We start from the raw sequence: 23,736 nt of genomic DNA on the forward strand, positions 1-23,736 counted from the left end.
TGCTATAAATTTATTAATTAGGTGATGGCATGAAATTATTTTAACTTTTCTATGTATGTGAAAATTTTCATCATAAAATGTTGAAAATCGCCACAACATACTTTTAAGTAAGCTGTTCTTTAAAATGTATACATGTTATTCTTAGCAGGATCTCTTTATCAATACCTGTTGGTCTAACTCATCCTTCTTAAGTATTGTGATTTATTTTCTTTTTATGTATTTATTTCTATTTTGTATGTTTCAGTGTTGTGCCTGTATGTAAGTGTACTACGTACATGCAATGCCTGTCAAGGGCAGAAGAGGGCATCAGATCCCCTGAAACTGAAGTTGTGGACAGCTGTTGGTCACCACCTGTGTGCTGAGAACAGAAGAGCCAGTGTTCTAAGTCTCTGAGCCATCTCTCCAGTCCCAAGTACTGTAGTTTCTTAAAATAGTTTTGGAACACCGTAATTGAAATTCCCGCTAAATTTCTGACATTATGACAGAAGAGACCATTATTAAAATAAGTAAGGTACTGAATATCCTTCCTGAAACTACAGGACATGTAATCTCTAGGCTTCTACAAAGAGTTCCAGGCTTCCCCCATACCTACTCTACCCAGTGCAGTCTGCTCCCAAGAAAAGAGATGCAGGCAGATCCTGCAGTGTGTGATGGCCGCTGTGTACTTGGGGCCATCCCTCTTCTCTTCCTTCCTTCACAGTGCTCTTCCCTTTATCCCAGCCCAAGGTAGGGGATAAATCTGTTCTCTCCAGCAGAGGCTCCATCTTCTCCTTCAACACTGCCATATATGCACTAGATTAGCCTTCCTTTTACAGATACCCAAATCTAAGACTGAGGCTCATGTGGAAAGCAGTTGAGTCCAGTGTTTAGTACAGCAGAATGAATCCGTGGCTCAGCCCACGGACTGGACTCCTGTGATAGGTCATGTCACAGCCCCACTGAAGGCTTCTCTTCACCTGTCTGACTCATTTTGCTATCAGGCCTGTCCTTCTCTGTGCATCTGAGTACCTCTCACTTGGGACCATTATGAAATGAATGGTAGTAGTGAGGGGTAGAATTCAGTCAGTTCTGGATGTCTTGATCATACACATCTGCATCATTGTGTTTGATCAATACTAACAGCATCCTGACATCACATATTTTAAATGTGCATCACTTCTCTCAATTTGTCCTACTCAGTTATGTATTAGGTACATCTCTACGAATAAATGCACATAGATTTATAAACCTCATGTTTCTAGTATTTAGATTATGAGCATTTGGGCCCAGTAATTTTTAAAGCAGAAGTATTAGGAACATCTTGGTGGCAGGGTTCTGAACTAGGATATAAGGCCTCTTAGCTAGTCATGTGGTTTGTCACTATACAACATTCACTAGGCAACCTTTTTCTGTGTGCATATGTATAATTATAGTGTGTTAAAATATGTATGCTCCATTCCACCCATGACTGATATACAGGGCGCCAAATAATATTGCTTGTGAGATTTTGTATTACTAATGAATTGAGTGACTAGTACATTACATAAGCTTATTTCAGCTTCCTGGAGTATGGCATAATGTGTGAAAAAAAGATGATGCAAGACCAATTTATGAATAGGTAAATTACTGAATCACTGTTCTTATCATTCTTACCTCATTTGAAGGAACTGCAGCAAAGGGTTTGATGACAGCAGCTAGTGGAATCTGAGCTTGCTTAGCCGTGTCTGACGAGCACGGGAAGCAGTACGTGGTGCAACGAATGTACCGAGGGCTGGCATTGCCTGAATCATTCAAACAGACACATACAAAATTTTGTTAGAAAACAAACCTATTCTAAATAGATAATATCTAAAAAGATATTTGACATGAAAAAGGCACTTCTAAACTATCTGTTCTTATCTGTAAATTTTCCTTTCTTTCTAAAAAATGTAGTATTGTAAAAATCTGCAATTTATGTTCCAGGGATATATGTAAAACCCATTGAATTCTACTGGAGAGATATAAAAGGTGTTTTATACTTAATTATTTTCCATAAGCTGGGCTTTCATATAGTCTCTATAATACAGACTTGAGAGCGTTTAGAATTAATGGAAGACAGAAAACAAAGAGGCAAAAAAGATATGAAAGAACACAATTTTAGTATCAAAATCACTTCCTTTTTTAAGATTTAAGAAAATTTTATGTATGTGTACGTGTATATCTGCATGTGGGTATGTGTGCCTGTGTGTAGGTACCTGTAGAGGCCAGAAGAGGGTGTCAGATCCCTCAGAACTGGAGTCACAGACAACTGGATGAGCTCCTGACTTGGTGATGGGAGAGCAGCACATGCTCTTACCATGGAGCTGTCTCTCCAGTCCAACATCAAGGAAGATGTTCCTTCTTTGTTCCTGCTTCTACCAATACATCCACTATGGGCACATGAGCATCTTTACACCACCTAATATTATCAAGTGAAGCTTTATAAAATAAGATCGCATTTTCTATGTTTTTCCCCCAAGCTTAGTGGGCAAAGTGAATTTAAAAATTAAAATTCAACTTGTAATAGGAATATTACTTTTAAAGCCATCCAAATCCTATTTTAATATACATTAAATTTCCTAACCAAATACTCTATTCCAAGACACACATAAGAAGTGAACGCACCTATAGCATGAAGAATATTTCAAACACTAGGTGACTTAGCTACATTTTTTTTTCTCCTCTCTTTAACAAATGGTGTTAGGAAAACTGGATGTATAGAAGAATGAAACTGGGTCATGCTCGCTGCATCCTTCACAAAAGTCAATTCCAAGTGGATCAAAGTCCTTAATGGTAGACCTGAAATGGAAACTTCTGGAAGCGAGAACATGGAGCACACTGGGATTCAGGCTCAGGTAAGGACAACAACAGGACTTCATGAAATTAAAGTCCCTGTTCTGCAAAGGGTTCATGTTAATTGAGTGAAGAGGCAGTCTATAGAATGGGAGAAAAAAATCTTTGCCAGATACATATACGACAGAGAATGTGTCTAAAATATACAAATAACTAAATGTCAACACAACAACCCATTTAAAAAGTAGGCTACAGAACTGAGAAGAAAATTCCCCGAGGAAATAGAAACAGGAAGACATGGTTTTTAAAAGTGTTTACTATTTTTAGCCAGTGGGGAAATGAAAATTAAAACTATGTTGAGATTTCATCTTACCTCAGTCAGAATGGTTAGAACCAAGAAAGGGCAGGTAGTCCCTAGGAGCCACTATGAATGAGGTTAGCTGGGTCTGCTGGCTTTTTGAGACCCAAGTCAGAAAGGCCAAACTTCCTTTTTCTTTTTTCTGCCCTTTCTGGTGCTGGCAAGAACCTAAGTATGCTTTTTCTGACACTGCGGGCTTCTTTTCTCTTCCTTGAAGTTCCCCTCGCTGCCTGTCCATCGTGTGCAGACCTTCCTAAAGCTTAAATGGCAGTGCTTTCTCTCCTTCTCTCCTCCATTCTCCTCCTCTGGACAGCTAATGAAATTTACAACTTGCCTCCCCTGACAGTTTTTCTTTTAAACTCTAAGAAAACTGTCTTCAAACTTCCAAAAGATAAAAAAATAAAACAAAAACAAATACTGGCACAGATATGTGGAAAAGGAACCCTCATGCACTGCTGGTGGAGGTGCAAACTGGTGCAGCCACTATGGAAATCAGTGTGGCACTTCTTCATAAGGTTAGAGAAAGATCTACCACATGATCCAGCCATACCACTCCTGGGCACATTCCCAAAGGGCTCTACATCTTCTACAGACACGTGCTCATCCATTGTCATGGCTGTTCTATTCGTACTAGCTAGGACATGGAAACAGCCTAGATGACCATCAGTAGATGAATGGATAATGAAAACGTGGTTACTATATACAATGGAATTTTACTCAACTGTAAAGAAAAATGAAATTATTAAATTTGCATGTAAATGGATGGAACTAGAAAACATAAAAAGTGAGGTGACTTGGACCCAGAAAGATAGGTATCTCATGTTCTCACTCATATGTGGATCTTAGCACCAAATCTTTAGATTTCTGTGTTTAATTTGGAGGAAACTAGAAAAGGAGCATTGGTAGGGAGGGGAATGGAAGACCATTAGGGAAGGGGGAGAGTAGAACACAGGTGATATGAAGAGGAAATGGAAAGCGATGGGGAGAGGGATGGAAGAGTAGGCTAGAGACCGTTTGGAAAAACTCACATGGAAGCCTAGTATTTTATAAGATTTTTTTTTTCATATAAAAGTTTGATTGGAGTTACCCAACAGAGGGGATAATGCTCCTTCCAGAAGCCATAGATTGCCAATTAAAAAGTCCCATGCCAGGTGTGGGAAATCTCCACTCATTACACTCATGGTCAGCAGTGTTCTAGAGACCCCCCAAAACACTACAATCTATTGTCACTGCTCTTGCTTGCCCACCAGAGCTTGATGGTAATAACCTATTGCTGAAGACACCATATACTTTGGTTACAGGACATGGAGAAATCAATTCAATACCCTCTCTTAATACTGGAAGGGGCTATACATGCTGAAGGGGGAAAGAAGTTATCAAGAGTCTTACCCACTTATGGACTCTGTGAATTGCAATGACCAGTGTGGTTAGACATGCCCCATGGGTCCAATAGTAGCATGAGTGTTATGGGGGTGGTCAACTGTTTTCCTATTGGATTTAAGGCTCATTCCACAAAAGCAAATACATGCCCAGTATTGCAGATCTGACCAAGAACCCATGGTAGGCAAGTTCACAAGCCCCAGGGATGAACCTACTACTATTAATTTGCTAAATGGACACAATATCAAACTTCCCTCTAACTTCCTATCTCTCTACCCACAGATTAGTGTAGCTCTCACACCTCATCAGGGAAGTTCCTTTGTGAAATGGACAGTGGTTAAGGGAAAAACTCACAGCTGGCCAAAGTGCAGAGACTATATAGAGCACAGTTACAGATAGGACATTTTATTTCATACTCCTTCCCCAAGACTCAGGGACCATAGAAGAAGAAGTGGAGATATTGGAAGAGCCAGAATAAAACAGCATCTTCTAGACATGACCTAAATATATGAACTCACAGCAGCTGTGGTCCCTGCACAAGATCAAGCCACTCAACATTCTAGCATGGAGGGGAGGATTCACTATCTTGCACCCTAACTGAGGAGACATTGACAGTTGATGGTTTCTGGAGGAGGGGAGAGTCAGTTTACTTTGAGGGTGGGGCCTTGGTAGGTTGACTACACACTAGGTGGATGGCCCCACACTCATGAGTATGTGGACAGCAGTAACTGGGAATAATAAAAAACTAGAGAGGCCAAGAAGTTGGGAGGGAGTGGGGAAGTCAGGGAGTAGATTTTGGAGGAGTTGGGGATGAATGGGGTGAATATGATAAAAATTCATTGTATACCTATATGACAGTCTCAAAGAATTAAGAAAAATATAATATTAAAGATGAAATAGTTTTTTTTTCTCCACTGCCTTGGGCCTCCATGCTAGGCAAGCACTTTTCTATATATATCCCTAGCCTTTTTACTTTTTATTTTGAGACAGTGTACCACTAAGTTGCCCAGGCCAGCCTTGAATTTACTCTGTATCCCAGGTAAGCCATGAACTTGCAATCCTCTGCCTCATCATCCCAGGTAACTGGAATTACAGACCTGCACCACCAGCCAACCTAATTGTCTAAAATTTCGAGACAGTGTGCGTGTGTGTGTGTGTATGTGTGTGTGTGTGTACATATATATATAAATAAAATCACCAGTGTTTAGTGACTGTTCTACATTTTGTGCATTGTCCTTGGTTATTCTGTATAAATTACGTTATGCTTTTGAAGAGGTCATGGAGAATGAAAATGAAACATAAAAAATGACTACACTATATAGTACATTTTTAAAACCTCTGGGTAAGCAGTACCAAAGGTAGATTGTGCTTTTTAAAAGGTAACATTTAGGGCTGGAGAGATGGCTCAGTGGTTAAGAGAGCTGACTGTTCTTACAGGGAACTCTGGTTCAATTCCCAGTACCCACATGACAGCTAACATCTGTCCATAACTCTAGTTCCAGGGGATCCTACGCCCTCTTCTGACTTCCATGGGCATTGCATGACATGGGTACACTTACACACATGTAGGCAACACACTCATACACATAAAATAAAAATAATAAATAAGACCACTGGAAGCTTGCACATGTGAACTTGTGGCAATGGTGGTATGGTGCACAGGACCCAAGTCAACTCAGTTGAGTGGGGACCTAGTGGGAAGGAGAGAAATGGGTGGTGGGCCAGTACTAGACTGAGAACTATTGGAAACTGATTGCCACTGGGTGAGGGAGAGAATGACTTACATACGACCACTGGACTCCAGTGGACCATTTGCACTGAAGGACACTTGGATACAAACGCCTGAATGAACAGGACTTAGCATGTATGGAGGAATACATGAGGTTTGGTGGGGGAATGGGGGAAGCATGGATGGGGGAGGGGGCATGAATTTAATTAAGAACTGTTGTATGAAGTTGCAAAAATTCAATAAAAATGAACTAAAAAAACTGGATAGGCTAAACTGAGAAGGATCTAAGAATGTCTATTTTATACTTAATTTGGACTAGGAAGGACAACTTATAGTTGGAGCACCAAGAAGCATAATTCTTGGAGATCGCTGATTCTTCTCTTCTCTCACAAGTGCTGAGAAGAAAATGCATATCTTTGTTTTGGGGGGGGGGGCTGACCACTTGACCACTTGTCCCAGTACACCTACATTAAGGGGGTTGCAGAACATGGGACTTTGAACACAATGATGAGGAACTCTAGACAACCTATGACAAATCTGTCATTCTAATCTACTCCCATGATTCATTTCTCCGTACAAGAGGAAGAATGGCTGGTGTGATTGGTTTGTATTTCCAGTGGGCACCCTACACACAATTAGCTTTACTTAACTATTCTGATTCACCTGTGTTTACTGTGTGGGGCTCATCTCACTCATCCATGAGGAAAACAGGAAACAAGATTCTGATCTCTCCAGTTCAGCCTGGGCCTAGGTGAATAAGCTCAAAGAGTGAGATTTGGCTAAGTTCTCTTAGATGACTTTGTCAACAATGGAACAGGTAACTTGCACTGTTTTGTTGTGTATGGTTCTTAAATTAATTGAAAAGAAACAACTAGGATTCCCCACACAAACAGTTATGACTGAAACTAAGTTTTTCCAGTTTATGTAGCAAGTGTTTATAAAAGTGTCAACTAGGAGCCTCATAGACCATGAAAAAAACGGAGAAAAAAATGTAATAAAAAAGGTAACATTTCAGCAAAGACTCAAAGGAGACAAGGAATTCACACAGGTAGACTCGGCAGAAAGGCCTCACAGGGCCCTACCTGGCTGGGCAGGAGTCTCCATGGGGCCCAGAACTGGGATTGAGTTCAGGGGAGACCAGGTCTATGCTTAAGACTCTTTGAGCTCCCCTCCCCCAGGTTTCACTCCAAATGAAATGGAACATGACTGCTGGATCTGCACAGAGAAGTGACATCATCTGACTTAGGGCCCCTCTGACTATGGCATGGAGAACGGCTGCAGTGTAGGGAGAGCTAGGGAGGCCCAGGAGGAGGATTGGCAGGGGCCATAGGAGAAATATTGGTGGCTCAGACCAGCCCCATAACAGTAGAGCATGGAGAAACAGATTCTGGGCATATGTTGAGGGAATATGTGTTGGCAGGCATGATGTATGTGGTATGTAGGTGAGTCTCAGCTTTGAAGACTGAGGAACTCAAAGAATGTGAAATTGAAATTGCCACCACTGACAACTGAGAGGCTGTGGGATGGGGAGGTACGGCTCTGAAGGCAGCTATAGGCAGAGATCAGAATCGGGGTTGGAACTTGTCTCTTTTGGAAGGCATATCAGGCAGTCACACAGCAAGTCTGAGTAGTCGATCGGCTAGGAGTCAGACTGGGCTGAAGTCTAGGCCAGAGATGCCCCTTCGTGGAAGTAGTTAAATCAGCACAGCAAGAAGGTGGTCAAGGAAGACAAAAAGGACTACCAGGCCAGGGCCCTCCAACACAAAGAAGTCAGATGAAGCGGGGAAAGCAGCTACCAGACTGAGGAGCGGGTTGCAGTGGCTCTGAGGGGAAAGGTGCCTGCCTCCAGGCTCAATGACCTGAGTTCGAACCCCAGGGCTCACATGTAGAAGGAATCAAGTTCCATAAGTTGTCTTCTGACCTCCACTTGTATATTATGACATGCGCTCAAACAAATAAATAAATTTAAAGAAAGACTGAGGAGGGAGAAAACAGGGAGAAGTTGGTGAGCTAGATGTGAACTAAAGAAAGTCAGTTGGGGCTGTAGGGTTGGCTCAGCAGTGAAGAGCTCCAGCTGCTCTTGCAGATGACCCGGTTCAGTTCCCACCACCCACATGTGCTAACAACCATCCATAACTCCAGTTCCAGGGGATCTGATGCCCTCTTCTGATCTCCATGAGCATTTCACACACATGTAATATACATGTAGGCAAAACACATCCATAAAATAAAAATAAATAAATAAATAAATAAATAAATAAATAAAAGAAGAAGAAGAAAAATGAAAGTCCATTAAGAAAGAGGCATCTGGTGCCAGTAGACCAATGTGACCACCAGGCTTAGCAATTCAGCTGGGGTTGAAAGAGTCTCCAACAGCTTAGTACTTAACCAAAATATTAAAGAAAACAAACGAATGCTAAAAACGCTTATGCAGAACTAAGAGATTGAAATGAAATTGTAGCTTCTGCAAATCAACAATAGTAGAAAAGTTATCAAATTCCATATAGCTCAATCTAGTAACACCTCTTTATTAAAGTGTCCAAATATGAACTCACTACAGAGTTCTGATGATTGTGTAATAAGAAACAAAACAATCACTTTTAGAACAATAAATCCAATGACCTAACTTATTTAATATCTATAAATATATATTTATATTTATAGAAATTTAATATCTTTATAAATATCTATAATAGCATCTATAGTTGATATCAATCTGTTCTGCATGCTAAGCCCCACACACGTACACACACACAGTTACACACTGCTCTGTAGAGCAGGTCTCAGTGGTCATATCATATTGAGAGTAACACTGGGGTTCAAGGAGGTGTGATGAGTGAAGTCCACGTAGGTAGTTGGTGGAAGCCTATATTCCCCATAACAGGCTCCCTGCCTCACTTTGCAGACCCAGTAAGGACTGTTCTGAAGGTAGCACAGAGGATGGATGGAGGAGAAGACTAGGACCTGGGTGGCTCAACAGCTCTGAAGTAAGACAGAATGATGGAATGTTGATCTTATGTTGATGCCACACTTCCAGGATGGAAGACATAACCCATCAAAACAGTATACCCTGACTTCATTAGGCTGAGAGTGTGTGTGTGTGTGTGTGTGTGTGTGTGTGTGTGTGCATGCTGAGGATCAAACCCAAAACCTCATGCTGCCAGGTTCAGCTCTACTACTGATCTGCAGCTTTAGACCATCAGGATACATTTTTAACTTCCCAGAAACAAGAGGAAGAGAATCTGTCCGAGGCCTGACAGGCAGATTAACACAGCAGCAGGCATGCACAGGATTGAGGACTGACAGGTAGAATAATACCACAGCAGGCATGGAAAAAGCTGAGAAAGATGGAGCTCAGCCCCGCCCCCTCATCTGGCTTAAAGATGGGAAGCCAGAACGTGAGAAGACCCCCTGGAAACAGTATCCTTGGGCTGCAGCAAGTGAGTAGCCTGACAAGGGCTCAGCACCTCAGCCCTGCTCATTCTTTCCTGCATGATGCACAAATTCAACCAAAGTAGGTGATGGATTAGTTTAAAATGTAAATCAAATTAAAAATTTTTCTCAAACAGATATATAGTATTACACAGCACTACAAGTCCTCTGAACTGCCATAGGCAAAGGATATAACTCTGCTGACAGCACTTCTTGGGTTCCTGGGTGACTACTGGAGAATTGGTCTATTCTCAGCTATAATGGAGTTTCTAGCAACAGCACTGATGAATGGAGTCAGGGTATTTGTTTTAAAAATAGTGATAAGTTTTAAAACCTTAATAAAAAGCATCACTGAAAACAAATACCTTGGTCTTGAATCACACAGTCTGTGGTGACTAGCGGAGGGACCTGGCCTCTGGTGTTCGTAGTGTAAACTTGTCCCCCTCTGGTGGCTCTGTCATTCTCGATCACTTGAATCTGATAAATAAGACAGTAAGAGAAAATGTAACTAAGTTATGACTCTTCCCAATACACATGTAGGCACGGTAGCTTGCTCCCCCGCCCCAGTTTTTTCTCTTCCTCCAGAGACTGAGGAGAAAAGAGGGGAGGGAGGAGAGACAGAGAGAAGTACTTTAAAATCCTTTCACTTCCTCTCAGATCGAATTCTCAGAGAATCTACCATGCTTTAGTTACACCTGTTTACTTTCACACATTTCCAACTTCTAGTCTGTAACACTCTCAGCTCTGATCCTGATCTTTTAGAGAACCTTATTTTTATACAATTTATATATTATAAGCACAGATGAGAGTTTGAGAAATACTCTAGGAGGAAAAGTAATTAAAACTTCTTTAAAGAAAAGACTTTCTGCAATCAAAAGAAAACTGTGAAAGATTAAAAGCCATTGAATAGAGAAGAAATGATATACGCACATGACCTCAAGCTGCCCAGCCTCCTCAGACTCCATGCTCATCTTCAATTTGCCTTTCCAGTTTCCCCCAGGAGAATAAAGGAGCTCAGCATGGGAAGAGCTTTGTCCGATGTTTAGAAAGGTCCCCAAGTTTTGTCCTCTAACTTGGAAACTTTCTCTACTAATAACATGTGGTGATGAAGACTGCAATAGATTTTTTTAAAACCTGTCTTTCTGTTGTAACTGTCTAGGGTTAAAACCTATGAGCAGAATTGAGCAGTATGGTGCTAAGAAGGGAGCAAGAAGGGATCCTAGGAATTATCATCCTCTGTATCCTCCTCATCCTCTCCTAGTCCTCATGTTCTACAGGAAAGATGTTAAGGAGGGAAAATAAACAAAAATAAAAACAAAGAAGAGGGTAATGGGGTGACAGAAAATATCTAGACCAGAAAAAATGTGAAGGAGACACAATTTTCCATTAATAATCTGAAAGCTGACTCTCACCTAACTCCGAAATATTCCCCATTTCTCCTTCCAGTTCCATTCAGTGCAGAAGGTGCTAGTGTCACTGGTTCCCAGAATGTCAGCAACAGATGGAGCCTGATTTTAAACATCTGTTTACCTTTCAAATTCCACTGAGTTTGAATACTTCCAAATATAAAGTGCATTCCAAACACAACAATAGCAAGACATACGAGACGGTATGCTACCATGGACAGAGGCAAGAAATCAGGAACGCAGAACGTTGTATTATTATATTCTATATTTAACCACAATGTAATCTCAAAACAAGAATTTCTTTCATATTATTAAATGTTAACATTTATTTTAATCATCCTCATGATTAAATCTACGGCAAAGTCGCAGTGAGACAGTCATGTAACTGGTAGACCAAACCCACACAAGGAGTGGTCTTATCTTTAAATTATCCATTTTCAAGTTACAAAGCCTTGTCCCAAAAGAATAAGTGTTATAAGTGGTCGTTACTAATTTAATCCACATCTAGTGAGGAATACTAAACAGAAGAGAACAAGAACTATTACAGCAGTACTAGTCATTGTTAAAAGTTGTTTTTCTTTATCTCAAATGCATGTTTTTGAAAAACAGTCTTAGAAATGAAACACTATGCAGAAAGTCCAGCAGTGATCCAGGTGTGACTGGTGCCCGCAGGCTGAGATCAGGTGCAGTGACATGTGATGCCAAAGCTTCCTCAGGAGATACACATTGCTTCTTCCTGCAGATGTGCCACTAGATTCTTTCCACACTTGTTTGCATGAATATAGTGAACTCATAAAGTAGAATCAGGAAAGAGTAAAGGGAGGTGCTACTCTTCAGACAAAGGCACGGGAAAGAGACATGTGAACCATATACTCTGGGAGGCTCAAAGCAGAATTAACTGCATTTTGAGCGATGAAAGAGAAAGAAGGGTTCTCCTTCTGGAAAACCCTCCTGTGGATGCAAAATGGAGTGAGAGGCAGCTTGAGGGTGATCTTTCCTCACTTTCGTAGTGTGGCTGGAAGCACCACTCGGGGTTGTGGTAGCTGCCGAGCACCTAGCTCAGGACCCGAGTATGGAATCTTTCTTTCAAAAAGGAAGAATTTATTTCATTAGGAAAAGCATGTTGCTTTGGTAATAGAAACAAGCAGGTTCCATCTGGCATTGCTGTTTCATTACTCCAAGAGAAACACATATGGGGCCGATTTGCACATATGTAATTTGAAGGGTCTGTGATTAATCACAGTATCTACTGCCTCTTGCTCTTTTTACTAGTCATTCATTCCTTCATTCAGCAAATGTGTGAAAGCATACTGTACACCAGGCTCTGTTTAGGTGCATGAGAAACCTGTGGACAAACTAGATCCTTAGCCTCGTGGAACAGACATTTGAGAAGACTGGCAGTAAATAACTGTACAAATAACATGCTCTCTGTCAGGCAGTGAGGGGCATATGGAGAGACAGGGATAGGGCTCCAGATATACTAGGATGAACAATGAAGACATGAAGGAATTGAGCACATGAACCAGGCCCTACATACACCTAGGAGAAGAGCATACAGGGAGTGAGACATCAGGAGGAAAGGCTCAAGTTCGGGAGCACACGGGCATGTTTGAAGAGCTGGCATAGCTGAAGCAGAGGTGCAGAATGAGACGGGACGGAGTCGGGGGTGTGCAGTGTTTGTGGGCACATGTGTGGGATGGAGGGAGCTAGAGCCAGGGATGGCCGAAAGGAAGTACCATGTAAATTACTGCAAAAGCTTTGATGTTATGCAAAAAGGAGTGATGGCAGGCTTGGTTCTGAACTGGACCAAAATTAATCATAGGAATAAAAATTAGATGTAAGAGAAAGTCAGTGATGAATCCAAGGTTTGACATGTGAGGAGGTGGCAGATGGGACTGGACCTGGATTTCAGGGTAAAGGTCTTAAGAAATATCCACATTTTCCACTGAAAGCCATATGAATGGGATCACTCAGCATGGTGACCCCACTTTGTGTGCCTAAGACTCAGACTCCAGGGCCCTGCCTAGAACGCGGATTCAGCTAGTCTGACCTAAGACCCAAGAACATGAATCCGTAAGAAGCTCTCGGCTGATGTCAACAGCATGCTTCTGCTAGCATACTTTGAATTACGTTGGCCTAGAGAGGAAATGCCCACAGAGAAAAGGACAGTTCCAAAGACTAAGCCTTGGGGCACTCTAATACTAGGTCAGACAGCGATGGGACTCTCTACCTGAAACACATAAGCACATACAGATGTACACACAAATGCACATACACACAACTACAAACAGGCACACACAAATACACAAACACACACAGACACATCCATGGACACACAAATACATGCATACACACAGAGGTACAGACACAAACACACAGACATGCACACACAAAACCACATACACAACTCACACAAACATGCACACAAAGGCACTAACAAACACTAACATGCACACACACAAACACACATAAACATAAAACTTGGACACATACATAGACACAAATATACAAAAACACAAACATGAAAGTGCAGATATAAACACACATGCACAAACATCCCTGAATACAACACACACAAGAGCACACGCAAACACAAACACACACACACAGACACACACACGCACAAACACAGGCACACCTGCACACAATACACAAACACAAAGACACAAACACACATGCAATTACACAAATACATAAAGACACAAAAGCACATATACACAAAACACACACAAAACACCAACACACACACTAACACAAAAGATGAAGAGATGACAGCATTTAAGTCAAAGAAAAAGTGGGAGGTGGAAACTCCTAGTGGAGAGAATTGCTGTGGTTTGGGTCTTGAAGGGAATACACTGCAGGTAGGAGACATTAGCTGGAAACAGCACTTTCAACTGTAATTCTGAAGATGTACAGTAATTAGTGATGGCAGGGTTTGTGGTAAGATCTGGGCAATTAAGGTGGGAGTTGGAAAAAAGACCAAGAAAGTGACGGGTCAGGGAATTGGAAAGTTCATTCACAAGGATATTAAAGCTGCTTGTGGTCTTAACAGAAACAGCACTGGTGAAGATGAAAGGGAGTCAGGCACCGAAGACTGCTAAGAATGGAATGTAGTGACCTTGAGTATCTATGGATAGTTTCTGTATCACACAGAAATTCAAAATAAGCTCAACATGAACATGATTATTAGTTGAAATAAAGCATTTTAAGTTAAAGACATTTTTTTTCCACTGACATAAACAACTTAAGAAAGATTTACTCTGACTCACAGTTGCAAGTTCTCAGTTCTGACTACTTGGTCCCACAGAGGACAGAGCCTCATGGTAGGAGGGGCATATAGCAGAGAGCTGTCACCTTGTGGCAGCCAGTATGCACAGAGCAAGACAGAAGGGACCAGGAGCAAGACACCCCCAAAGACCTACTCCCTCCAGCTGCGTTACATCTCCTAAAGTTTTCAGAATCTCCCATAATAACCACTAATTGAGAATCATGCATTTTTATTGGGGAGGGGGGATAGTTCATATTCAAGCCATAAGAAATATTAAGTCATAAACATAATGGTAAGAGTACTAAGAGCTATCAAAATTGAATCCTTGTTTTATTATAAGCAGGTTACAAGCATTGGATATTTTATCATAAATCTTCAAGTTTATACTTCTAGATTAAAGTGATATATTACAAAATAGACAAAATTCTTCACCCCTGCCTACGACTGTCCCTGTTTCAATGTGACTTACTGCTTCCCTGATTGGAGGGCAGAGTCCTCTCTGGAAACCCTCAGTAGTTTCTGCCCAGAGATACAGGGTGAATGGAGCTGCCTACCATGGTGAGGGTCTTGGAACGTGTACAAGTAAGGGAAGGCTAAGTGCTAGCAGACAGAAGTGCTTCCCTGTGGAGAGGAGCACTTACAGGGCTGGGGATAGAGTCAGGATCCAGCTTCTTCTGGTGCTGTGGTGGTGGTCCAGCCATCTGTGCAGGACCCCCAGGGAAGCCTCCTGGATAGGACAGCTGTGCACCCGCCATCTGGGGTCCATAGTTGGCTGCTTGAAAAAAAAAAAATGAAATGGAACTCTCTAATCACAGGTTTAAGACTCACTGACAATATTATACTACTTCATGAAAAATGTCACATATAGGGGCTAGAGAGATGCTTCAGCAGTTAAGAGCCTTGGCTGCTCTTGCAGAGGACCAGAGAGGGGTTCCCAGCACCCACATGGTGGCTAACAACTGTAACTCCAGGTCCAGGGGATCCTCTTCTGACCTCTGTGAGTATTGCACTCATGGGTACATTTATATTCATACAGAAAAACACTCATGTACATAAAATAAATTAAAAATTAATTTAATGTCACATTTTCAACTTCTTAAGAAAAATAGGGAGTTAAGAGTGAATACCTACACCTCTTTTCTTTGCGCTTCTGACACTATTCAGAAACTAACAATCCTTCATAGAAACAGAAACAATACTGATTTCCAACTTAGGACTCCCCCAGATAACCCATACCTTGCCCTCACCACGCCCACCTTACCCTGCTGTGGAGAGTAGCCCGTACCCAGGGTCTGGCCTGGAGGAGGTGGGGGCTTGTACTGGGCATTCAGAGGTGTTGGCCCAGGAAGTCCATCCTGGCCGTGTATTGGTGAAGACATAGGATTGGCACCAGGGCCATTCAGGGTGGTTGGGGGCGGCGGCAGAGTTTGAGATCCCGGCTGCAAAATGGATGGCTGAGGAGCTCGTGGAGGTCCCTGGAAGGAGGCTGCTGATGGAGGTCCTGAGGGACCCTGGCTTGAGGGGGTCATGGCCACACCTGTGGAAGGAAGAAGATGGCTTCAGAACCACATTTCTCAGCTATGACACCTACAAAGCACAGGACAGAGGCCACTGTTTTCCAGACACAAAGCCAAGAGGGCAAGCTTACAAATCATGTATTTATGCATATATATATATACATATACATATTATATATATATATATATATACACACACACACACATATATAAAATAGAGCCAAAATTGAAATTTCCCCTCAGAAAGTGATAAAAGTTATTATTTGGGAGCCTTTTTTTTTTTTTAATAACTGAACATTTTAGAAAGCAAAATCTTTAGTTTTAGTGAGAGACTATTAAAAAGGATTTATTTTATAATTTAGGCATATGTATGCATGTATATCTTTGCGTATGTGAACATATGTGAGTGCTCCCATAGGCCAGGAGATGGCATCTGATCCTCTGTAGCTGCAATTACAGGCAGTTGTTAGTGGTCTGATGCGGGTGCTGGGAACCGAATGCAGGTCTTTTGCAAGAGCAGCAAGTGCTCTTAAGGGCTGAGGCATCACTCCACCTCCCCAATGACAGACTTCTTAAAAGCATAAATCTTTAACTCCACCGTATTAACTTTACATGATCCATGCACTAATTTAAGACATCTGTACCCAGTATAAAATCTAGAAGTTAATATAATAGAAAAGTTTATTTTTCAACAAGCATTATTCAGATAACTCACACCTTCAATAAACAATTTGCACTTGGAGGCTTGACTTGCCCAAATCAATCTCAGAAGCAGCTGGAAATAGAGAGAAGGCCCGGGCCACTGACAGGCTCCCCAGGCAGAGTAGAAAACACTGGAACCCAGATTGCTTCCTGCTCTAGGCTTGTGTGAAACTGAGGTGCTTTTTGGAGTTATTGTTTAGAAATTGGTAACAGATAGGAAGCATTCTGGGAGATTTCTACCAGTATTTCTAACAAACCAAGTTTAAATAGTATGGAAGCGCTCCTCGTGGAGACACGAGTGGATGCTGTTATGCAGTGGAGAGCCTTCAGCTCCCTGGAACGCACACCCTGCTGATGGGAACATCAGTGTAGTTACTCTGCTCTCTCCTCTCATCTTTCTAACTTGATATCTGAGATTTGATTCTTCCTATGATCTAAACACAGAAAATTCACTGTGAAACCATAAGCATTTTATTTTCAATTTGGGGGACTCATATCAAACAACACAATTTGAAAACTACTATCATACTTCTTAAAATTACTTTCACTGTTTAACAATTATTTGTGAAGTTAGCACTTTGGATTTTCATGGCTCGAGCAAGGAATATAAAGTGTTCCGAGGGTTCTTCAATGATCTGGAAGGAAGTGGCAATGTGCTCGGGATAAACCTCAATCCAGCCATGTACAATATCAACACCTTATATAGAGACACCCAAGGTAGCAGTATTTTAATATGGCATGCCAGAGGTAGGTATGTCTTAAGAATGAAGAAAATCTTTCTCAAAAGTGATCATGAGGTTTCAGTGGTAGCCTAGCATGTTTGAGGCTTTGGGGTCATCCCCAGCATCATACACACAAAAACTGTGACTAAGACACTAAATGCACACAAATAATGCACGTTACCATAGCTGTTGATCTGCATGGAGCTAAACTGACTGCCCAGCTGGGTGGCAGACCAAGTGGACCCAGGACTTGGGTGCGATGACTGTGGCGGGGGCTGGCCTGGCGTATAAGAGGGTGCCATATTACTGACAGGGGGCGGTCCTGGAAATCTAAGAGACAAAAAAAGAGTGTTACTATCACAGAATTTCTCAAGTAAATGACACACAATGTCCATATCTCATAAAACAAAGAGACCTTTTCTAGGGGATCTAGGAGAAGTGACTGATGTTGAGTACCACATATTTAATCTTGATATGAGCTTCAAATGACCCATGTAACAACATCCCATATTGACACTCACATGTTTTGTAGGTAGAAAAAGTTTAACGTGAACACAGAGCCAGCTTTGGAAATTAATTTGGAAAGCTGAGGCCACAAGAACGTCACAGTACTAAACTCAATGCTCAACAGAAAAAAACCTTAAGAGAACAACTGCTTTGTGGCTGCGTTTGTGATCACTCTACTTGTGCCTGACCCGGTCTTTAGACAAAGTGTGGCCTGTCTACCATCCGAAGTGTGCAGGGAATTCTCTACAAAATAGTGTTTAATAGTCAACAGTCCAGTAAGCTTGGAGTTGTTCAGCTTTTTTAATCTAAAATTTTCATCATGCTTTACCTTTGATGTAGTCTGAAGTTCCACATGCACCATGTCTATTTGTCCCTGTTTTAAACAATGGCCGCCACCTGAGCAGTGGTTCCATTCTGGCCTCCTGCCCCAGGATGCTAAAGCATGCCATGACTCATCCTTAAGCTTTCTGCACTAATTTTAAATTTTGAATAAAAAAATTGAGGTTTCCCAGGTGACAGGTCCTGATTTCCCTTTCTCCGATTCTCACACAAGACCCTGTTTCCCTTATTACCCAAGTCATGACTCCACCCTGTACTAGCCCTGGAGAGGTCAGGTGCCCTAGAGAGGAGTGGCTGGCATGAAGTTCCACACTCTCTTCTGATCCTGGGATGAGCCTCTGCCCAGGTCTCACTGAAGCAGCATGCCAACTTTTATCTTATTTTTCTCCATATTTTCCAAATTGAATAGTTATTTCAAACCAAAAAATAATAATCATCAACCATTGCTTTGACTGCACAGTAATCATATTTACAAAATGCTATCCCACACTTTGTATTAAAAGAAAAAAGTCAAAGTGTTTTTCTCATGTAACATACAAATACAAGCATTTCTATGGCAGATAATTTACACAACAGGAGCACTGATAATGTCTTAATCCCAAAATATTACTAAGAAAAACTATCAAATTCCTCTCCTGCCAGAAATTTTAGAAGAACCAACATAATTAGATTAAGTATACTTTGATTTAAATATTTTTGGAAAAAAGGCATGAATAAAAACAGAAGGCATAAAAATTAACTTTAAAAATATACAGTATTTATTTGTGTGTGCATATGTGTCTGTGGGGGGGCACATGCCACAGCGCACATGTGGAGGTCAAAGGACAACTTTCTACCATGTTGGTCCCTGATCAAACTCAGGTCATCAGACTTAGGTGCAAGTGCCTCTACCCACAGTCCAAAAATTAGCTTTTCATAATGTTTTCCTTCTATTTCTAATCACTCCATGGCACTATAGTGAAGTATGACTCCTGCCTTGCTTGACAATCATGTTGCTATCACTGATAAGTGATTTCAAGCATTAAGGATCTGACTTGTAAATTCATTGCTGCATAAAAAGAAAATGTTTCTTTTTGTCAATAATTTCTTTTGAAGCTCACTCTTGGGGAATGGACACATGATGTGATTGGACACATGTATCCACAGCCGGATTACATGTAGAGACTGTAAGGTACAGTCACAGAGTTTAGATACAATATACAAAACCTGGAAAGCTGTAGTTAAATGGGGGAAAAAGTGCTACTTAATACTTGTAGGAAAAATCCCCCAAAGCATTTGCAAAGGTGTTTTACAAAAGGCAGTATTTAGAAAATAAAACTTTGTGGCTTGGTTTTTTGTCACCATTACAGGTAGAAAAAAATAACTTCAAACAGAAGTTATGATACGAGTAGGCTCTCTCTCTCTCTCTCTCTCTCTCTCTCTCTCTTGCTCTCTCTCTCTCTTTCTCTCTCTCTGTCTCTACTTTCTTTTCACTTTCATTGAAAGGTTAAAGATTGGGCGCTGGAGAGATGGCTCAGCAGTTAAGAGCTACCTTTGCGGAAGACCCAATTTCAGTTTCCAGAACCCACATCAGGCAGTTCACAACCTGTAACTCCAATTCCAAGGGATCTGGTGCCCTCTTCTCGCCTCTGTGGGAACCCACATCCATGTGGGTAGACACACATAAATAATTTTTTAAAATTTAAAAATTAAAAAAATTTATTCCTTATGCACTGGGAGTTAAGCTTCAGAAATTCATAAATGATCTCTTTCTGATCATCTTAAATATTGTGTCTTAAACAGATTTGATTTTTAAATATATTATCAACTTTAAAACAAAAAGAATATAGGCCAGGAGTGGTGATGCACGCCTTTAATCCCAGCACTAAGGAGGAAGAGGCAGGCAGATCTCTGTGAGTTCAAGGCCAGCTGGAGCTATAGGGAGACCCAATCTCAAAAGGACCATTAAGTAAAATAAAAATAATAAACTAGATATCAATGCTATTATATAAAAAAACCAAAGAGATCAACAGAACATTTGACACATCCGTTTCAGTACTTTTCAACTGCACAGCCTATGGATACTGTAGGCACTGGTAGGTAAGAACCGAACTTCTCCAGCCCACAGCTGGAGGCCTAAAGTGTGATCAAATTGTGAAAGCAAGCAGGTGGAACACATAAATCTTTTTCTGCTATAAATATTTTACGGTTAAAATTAAGAACCAAATAGAATTATGTTGGGGTGTGATATTCAAATATAGAATTTATTATTTCATTCAATGTGAGAGAAGGGGAGATTCACCATCGAAACAATAAAATTTATCAGATGATTACCAAAATATAAAAATTTGTCTCAATTTAATCTTTTTTTTTTTTTTTTTTTTGGTCTTTTTGAGACAGGCTCTCCCTGAAGCCCCAGCTGTCCTGGAAGTCCTGTGTAGACCAAGCTGGCCTTGAACTCACAAAGATCTACCTGCCTCTGTCTCTCAAGTGCTGGGACTAAAGGCGTGCGCCACCACAGCTGACCTTCAATTTAATCTTCAATCTCTATACAGCTGAGTTATTCTGTGTCCCGTTTGACTTCAAACATTTCCTATTTTAAAGTTTGGAATAAACTGGTTGAGAAATGAGCTGTGTTCAAGTTTATCAGTACTGGGAGATAAGGTGCAGGAGTGGTTTGAACTCATCCCAACCATAATTCTACTATGGCAATGTAACAGTTTCAGGAGGCCACAGAGAGGCCTGCCTGGTAAATGGGATGTGGTCTCCTTTCCAAACGGGGTCAGGAGGGAACTGGGTCCTTTCACCAGTGTTGAAGGCACCACCTTAGAAACAGAAGTCAGCTCTCACTAGACAGCAGCCTGCTGGAGCTTTCACCTTGGACTCTCCACTCTCCAGACTGGTGAGAAATTAATTTCTACTTTCAATAAATCACCCAGTCTCAGGTTTCTGTTGCAGCGGCAGGAGATGGACTAAGGCAGCGAATGATTCAAGATCTAATTGAAACAAAATGTGGACTTTATATACTCAGCCTAGAGAGGAGAGACAGTAAAAGCACTGCTTAATTCTATTCTTTCTTCCCACATTGAAAAACACGAAAGGGCCAGAGAACTAGCTCAGTGGTGGAGCACTTGCCTAGCATGTGCAAGGGCCTGGATTTGAGTCTCAGCACCACAAATAAGCCACAAAACCTGCCTCTTGTTTCCATTGTGACCTCTGTTTACAATGAAACCAGTTTCCCGTTAGATTCCTGCATAGTCAATGTGGGAAGCCAAGTCTCCTTTCTCCTCTAATTCATCATTTCCTCATCGAAACAGATCAATTACAATTGGTTACTTGACATTTTTTCTTACAATTAAAAAACTCTGTTTTATAGTACAGATTCCAATAAATTAATCCTACCTACCTAGTTTTCTTGTAGAAAAGTCTAGTACTACTTAATAAGTTTAAGACATTCATTCTGCCTCAGCCAAGGTCAAAAGAACAAATAAGTAGGTATGATTTTTAAATTTCATCAGATATTACTTTTAGCATTGTTTAAATTTTGTGATGGAATCTCTAAGCAAGAATGACAGAGGAAATGTTCAAATCCACAAAGAAAGGCTGCACGTAGCCAGGTGTGGCAGCACATGCCTGAAATGATGCAACAAGATCATCAGCCCCCTTGGATTGTGTGGCCATTTTCTTGAAACCCCAGACTAATTTCTTACAATTCTGACTTAGGTAAAGTGAAATCTCAAAGTATAATTTTAGTTTGTATTTCTCTGATGGCTACTGCCAGTTGTGAGCTTCTTTTGAGTTTTTGTTGGGGGGGTATCACATAAACCCCTCAAAACAATACAGGCTACTAACATTTGTCATGGCTGGCTTTGATGGCTATCTTGACACACCTGGAAAGGGGCCTCAACTGGGGAATCAATCTCAATGGGATTGGTGTGGGGGGCATGACTGTGAGGTATTTAAATTTTTTATTATTTTTCACTTTGTGTGTATGAGTGTTTTGCCTGCATGTATGTAACTGCACCATGTGCATACAATGCCCACAAAGGCCATAAGGAAGCACTGGATCCCCTGGAACTAGAGTTATGGATGGTTGTTAGCCACTGTGTGGGTACTAGGAACTGAACTGAACTGGGGTCCTCTGCAAGGCCAGTCAGTGTTCTTAACTGTTGAGCCATCTCTCCAGCCCCATGTGAGGCATTTTCTTGATTTTTGAGTGATGTGGGAGGGCCCAGCCTACTGTGGGTGGTGTCATCCTTGGGCAGGTGGTCCTGGGTTGTAAAAAGAAAGCAGGCTGAGTACAGGCCAGAGGAACAAGCCAGTAAGCAGTATTCCTCCATGGTCTATACTTCAGCTCCTGCCTCTAGGTTCCTGTCTGACTTCACTCAAAGATGAACTGTCATTCAGAAGTATAAGATTTAATAAACCCTCTCCTCAATTTGGTTTTGGTCAGAGTGTTTTATCACAGCAATAGAAAGCAAACTAGAACACCTTGTTTTTGGTTACCCATCAAAACTTGATGGTAAGATCCTATTGCTGCAAATACCACATATTTGACACACAGGACATGGAAAGATCAAGCTGGTACTGACCTGGAACCTTCCTCCCTACTGGCTAGCTTTCCAGTGTTGGAAGCTGTTTGCAGGCTGCTTGGAGAAGAAAAGTAACCAACAGTCTTACCCAGCTATGAGCCCTGCACGGTACAGTAACAACTGGCCTGGCAAAGCACAGGAGTTCCATGGCTGCAACAGTGGCGTGAATGTCATGGGCACAAGACCAGCAGCTTTATGACTAGATTTAAGGTCTGCCCCACAGAAGGAATCTCATGCCTGGTAATATGAATCTTGTCATAAAATCAGTGGCTAGAAAAGTCATACACATGAGGAGAAAACCTACTACTGTTATTTCGCTAAATGGACATAGTATCAGACTGCCTTCTAAATGCTTATTGTTACACTTAGAAATCAGTGCAGGTTTCAATTCTCATTATAGAAGCTTCTTTCTGCAGTGGATGGAGGTAACAGACACAACTGGTCAAAGTGTGGAAAACAAGTGATTCTAGGTTCAGCTCTACCGCACCGTCTACTCCCAAAGGGCAAAAAGATTGTAAGAGCCAGAGGTGGTGGAGGACTGCTGAGAAAGTGTTTCCCAGACGTGACAGGGCCACTGCACACAGGAATTCACAGTGGCTGTGGCTGCCTGCACAAGGTCAAGCCAATCAAAATTCCACTATGATTTGGGGAGGGCCTCATAAGGCCCCACCCTTAGCTGAGGAGCTATTAACAGTTAAGGCTGATGCGGAAAGGGCCATGCTCCCGGTGGCCCTACATATCTACACACACGCACACACGCGCACACACACTCACACTCACAACACTAATTGGACTCCTTGGGTTAAAAAAAAATAGTATATGAAATTGGGAGGGAGACATGGTGGTTGGGGTTCTGGAAGGAGCAGGAAGAGAGGTTATGATTGAAATACACTGTATACATGTATGAAATTCTCAAAGAATTAAAAATAACGTTTTAAAAAATCTTCTTTAAAAAACAACAAAAAATAGGAAAGGTGTAAAGAAGGGAAAGAGAGACAGAGAGGGAAGAGTGAGC

General features: G+C 41.4%; 1 protein-coding gene across 3 annotated transcripts in view; it reads right to left on the reverse strand.

Annotated features, from left to right (window-relative positions):
* Sec24d (SEC24 homolog D, COPII coat complex component) overlaps positions 1-23,736 on the reverse strand; it is a 102,509-nt gene that overhangs the window by 63,869 nt on the left and 14,904 nt on the right. For 2 of the 3 annotated variants that reach the window (XM_008846039.3, XM_029569826.1), the window contains exons 4-8: positions 17,486-17,634; positions 15,625-15,900; positions 15,005-15,138; positions 10,055-10,166; positions 1,633-1,760 (exon numbers count right to left, since the gene is read on the reverse strand). In XM_008846039.3, the coding sequence (XP_008844261.1) occupies positions 1,633-1,760; positions 10,055-10,166; positions 15,005-15,138; positions 15,625-15,900; positions 17,486-17,634 (799 nt within the window). The remainder of the gene's footprint in view (positions 1-1,632; positions 1,761-10,054; positions 10,167-15,004; positions 15,139-15,624; positions 15,901-17,485; positions 17,635-23,736) is intronic. The other variant, XM_008846040.3, reaches the window with a different exon arrangement.

This window comes from Nannospalax galili, unplaced genomic scaffold, assembly GCF_000622305.1.
Source record: "Nannospalax galili isolate Female #2095 unplaced genomic scaffold, S.galili_v1.0 scaffold142, whole genome shotgun sequence".
Lineage (NCBI taxonomy): Eukaryota > Metazoa > Chordata > Mammalia > Rodentia > Spalacidae > Nannospalax > Nannospalax galili.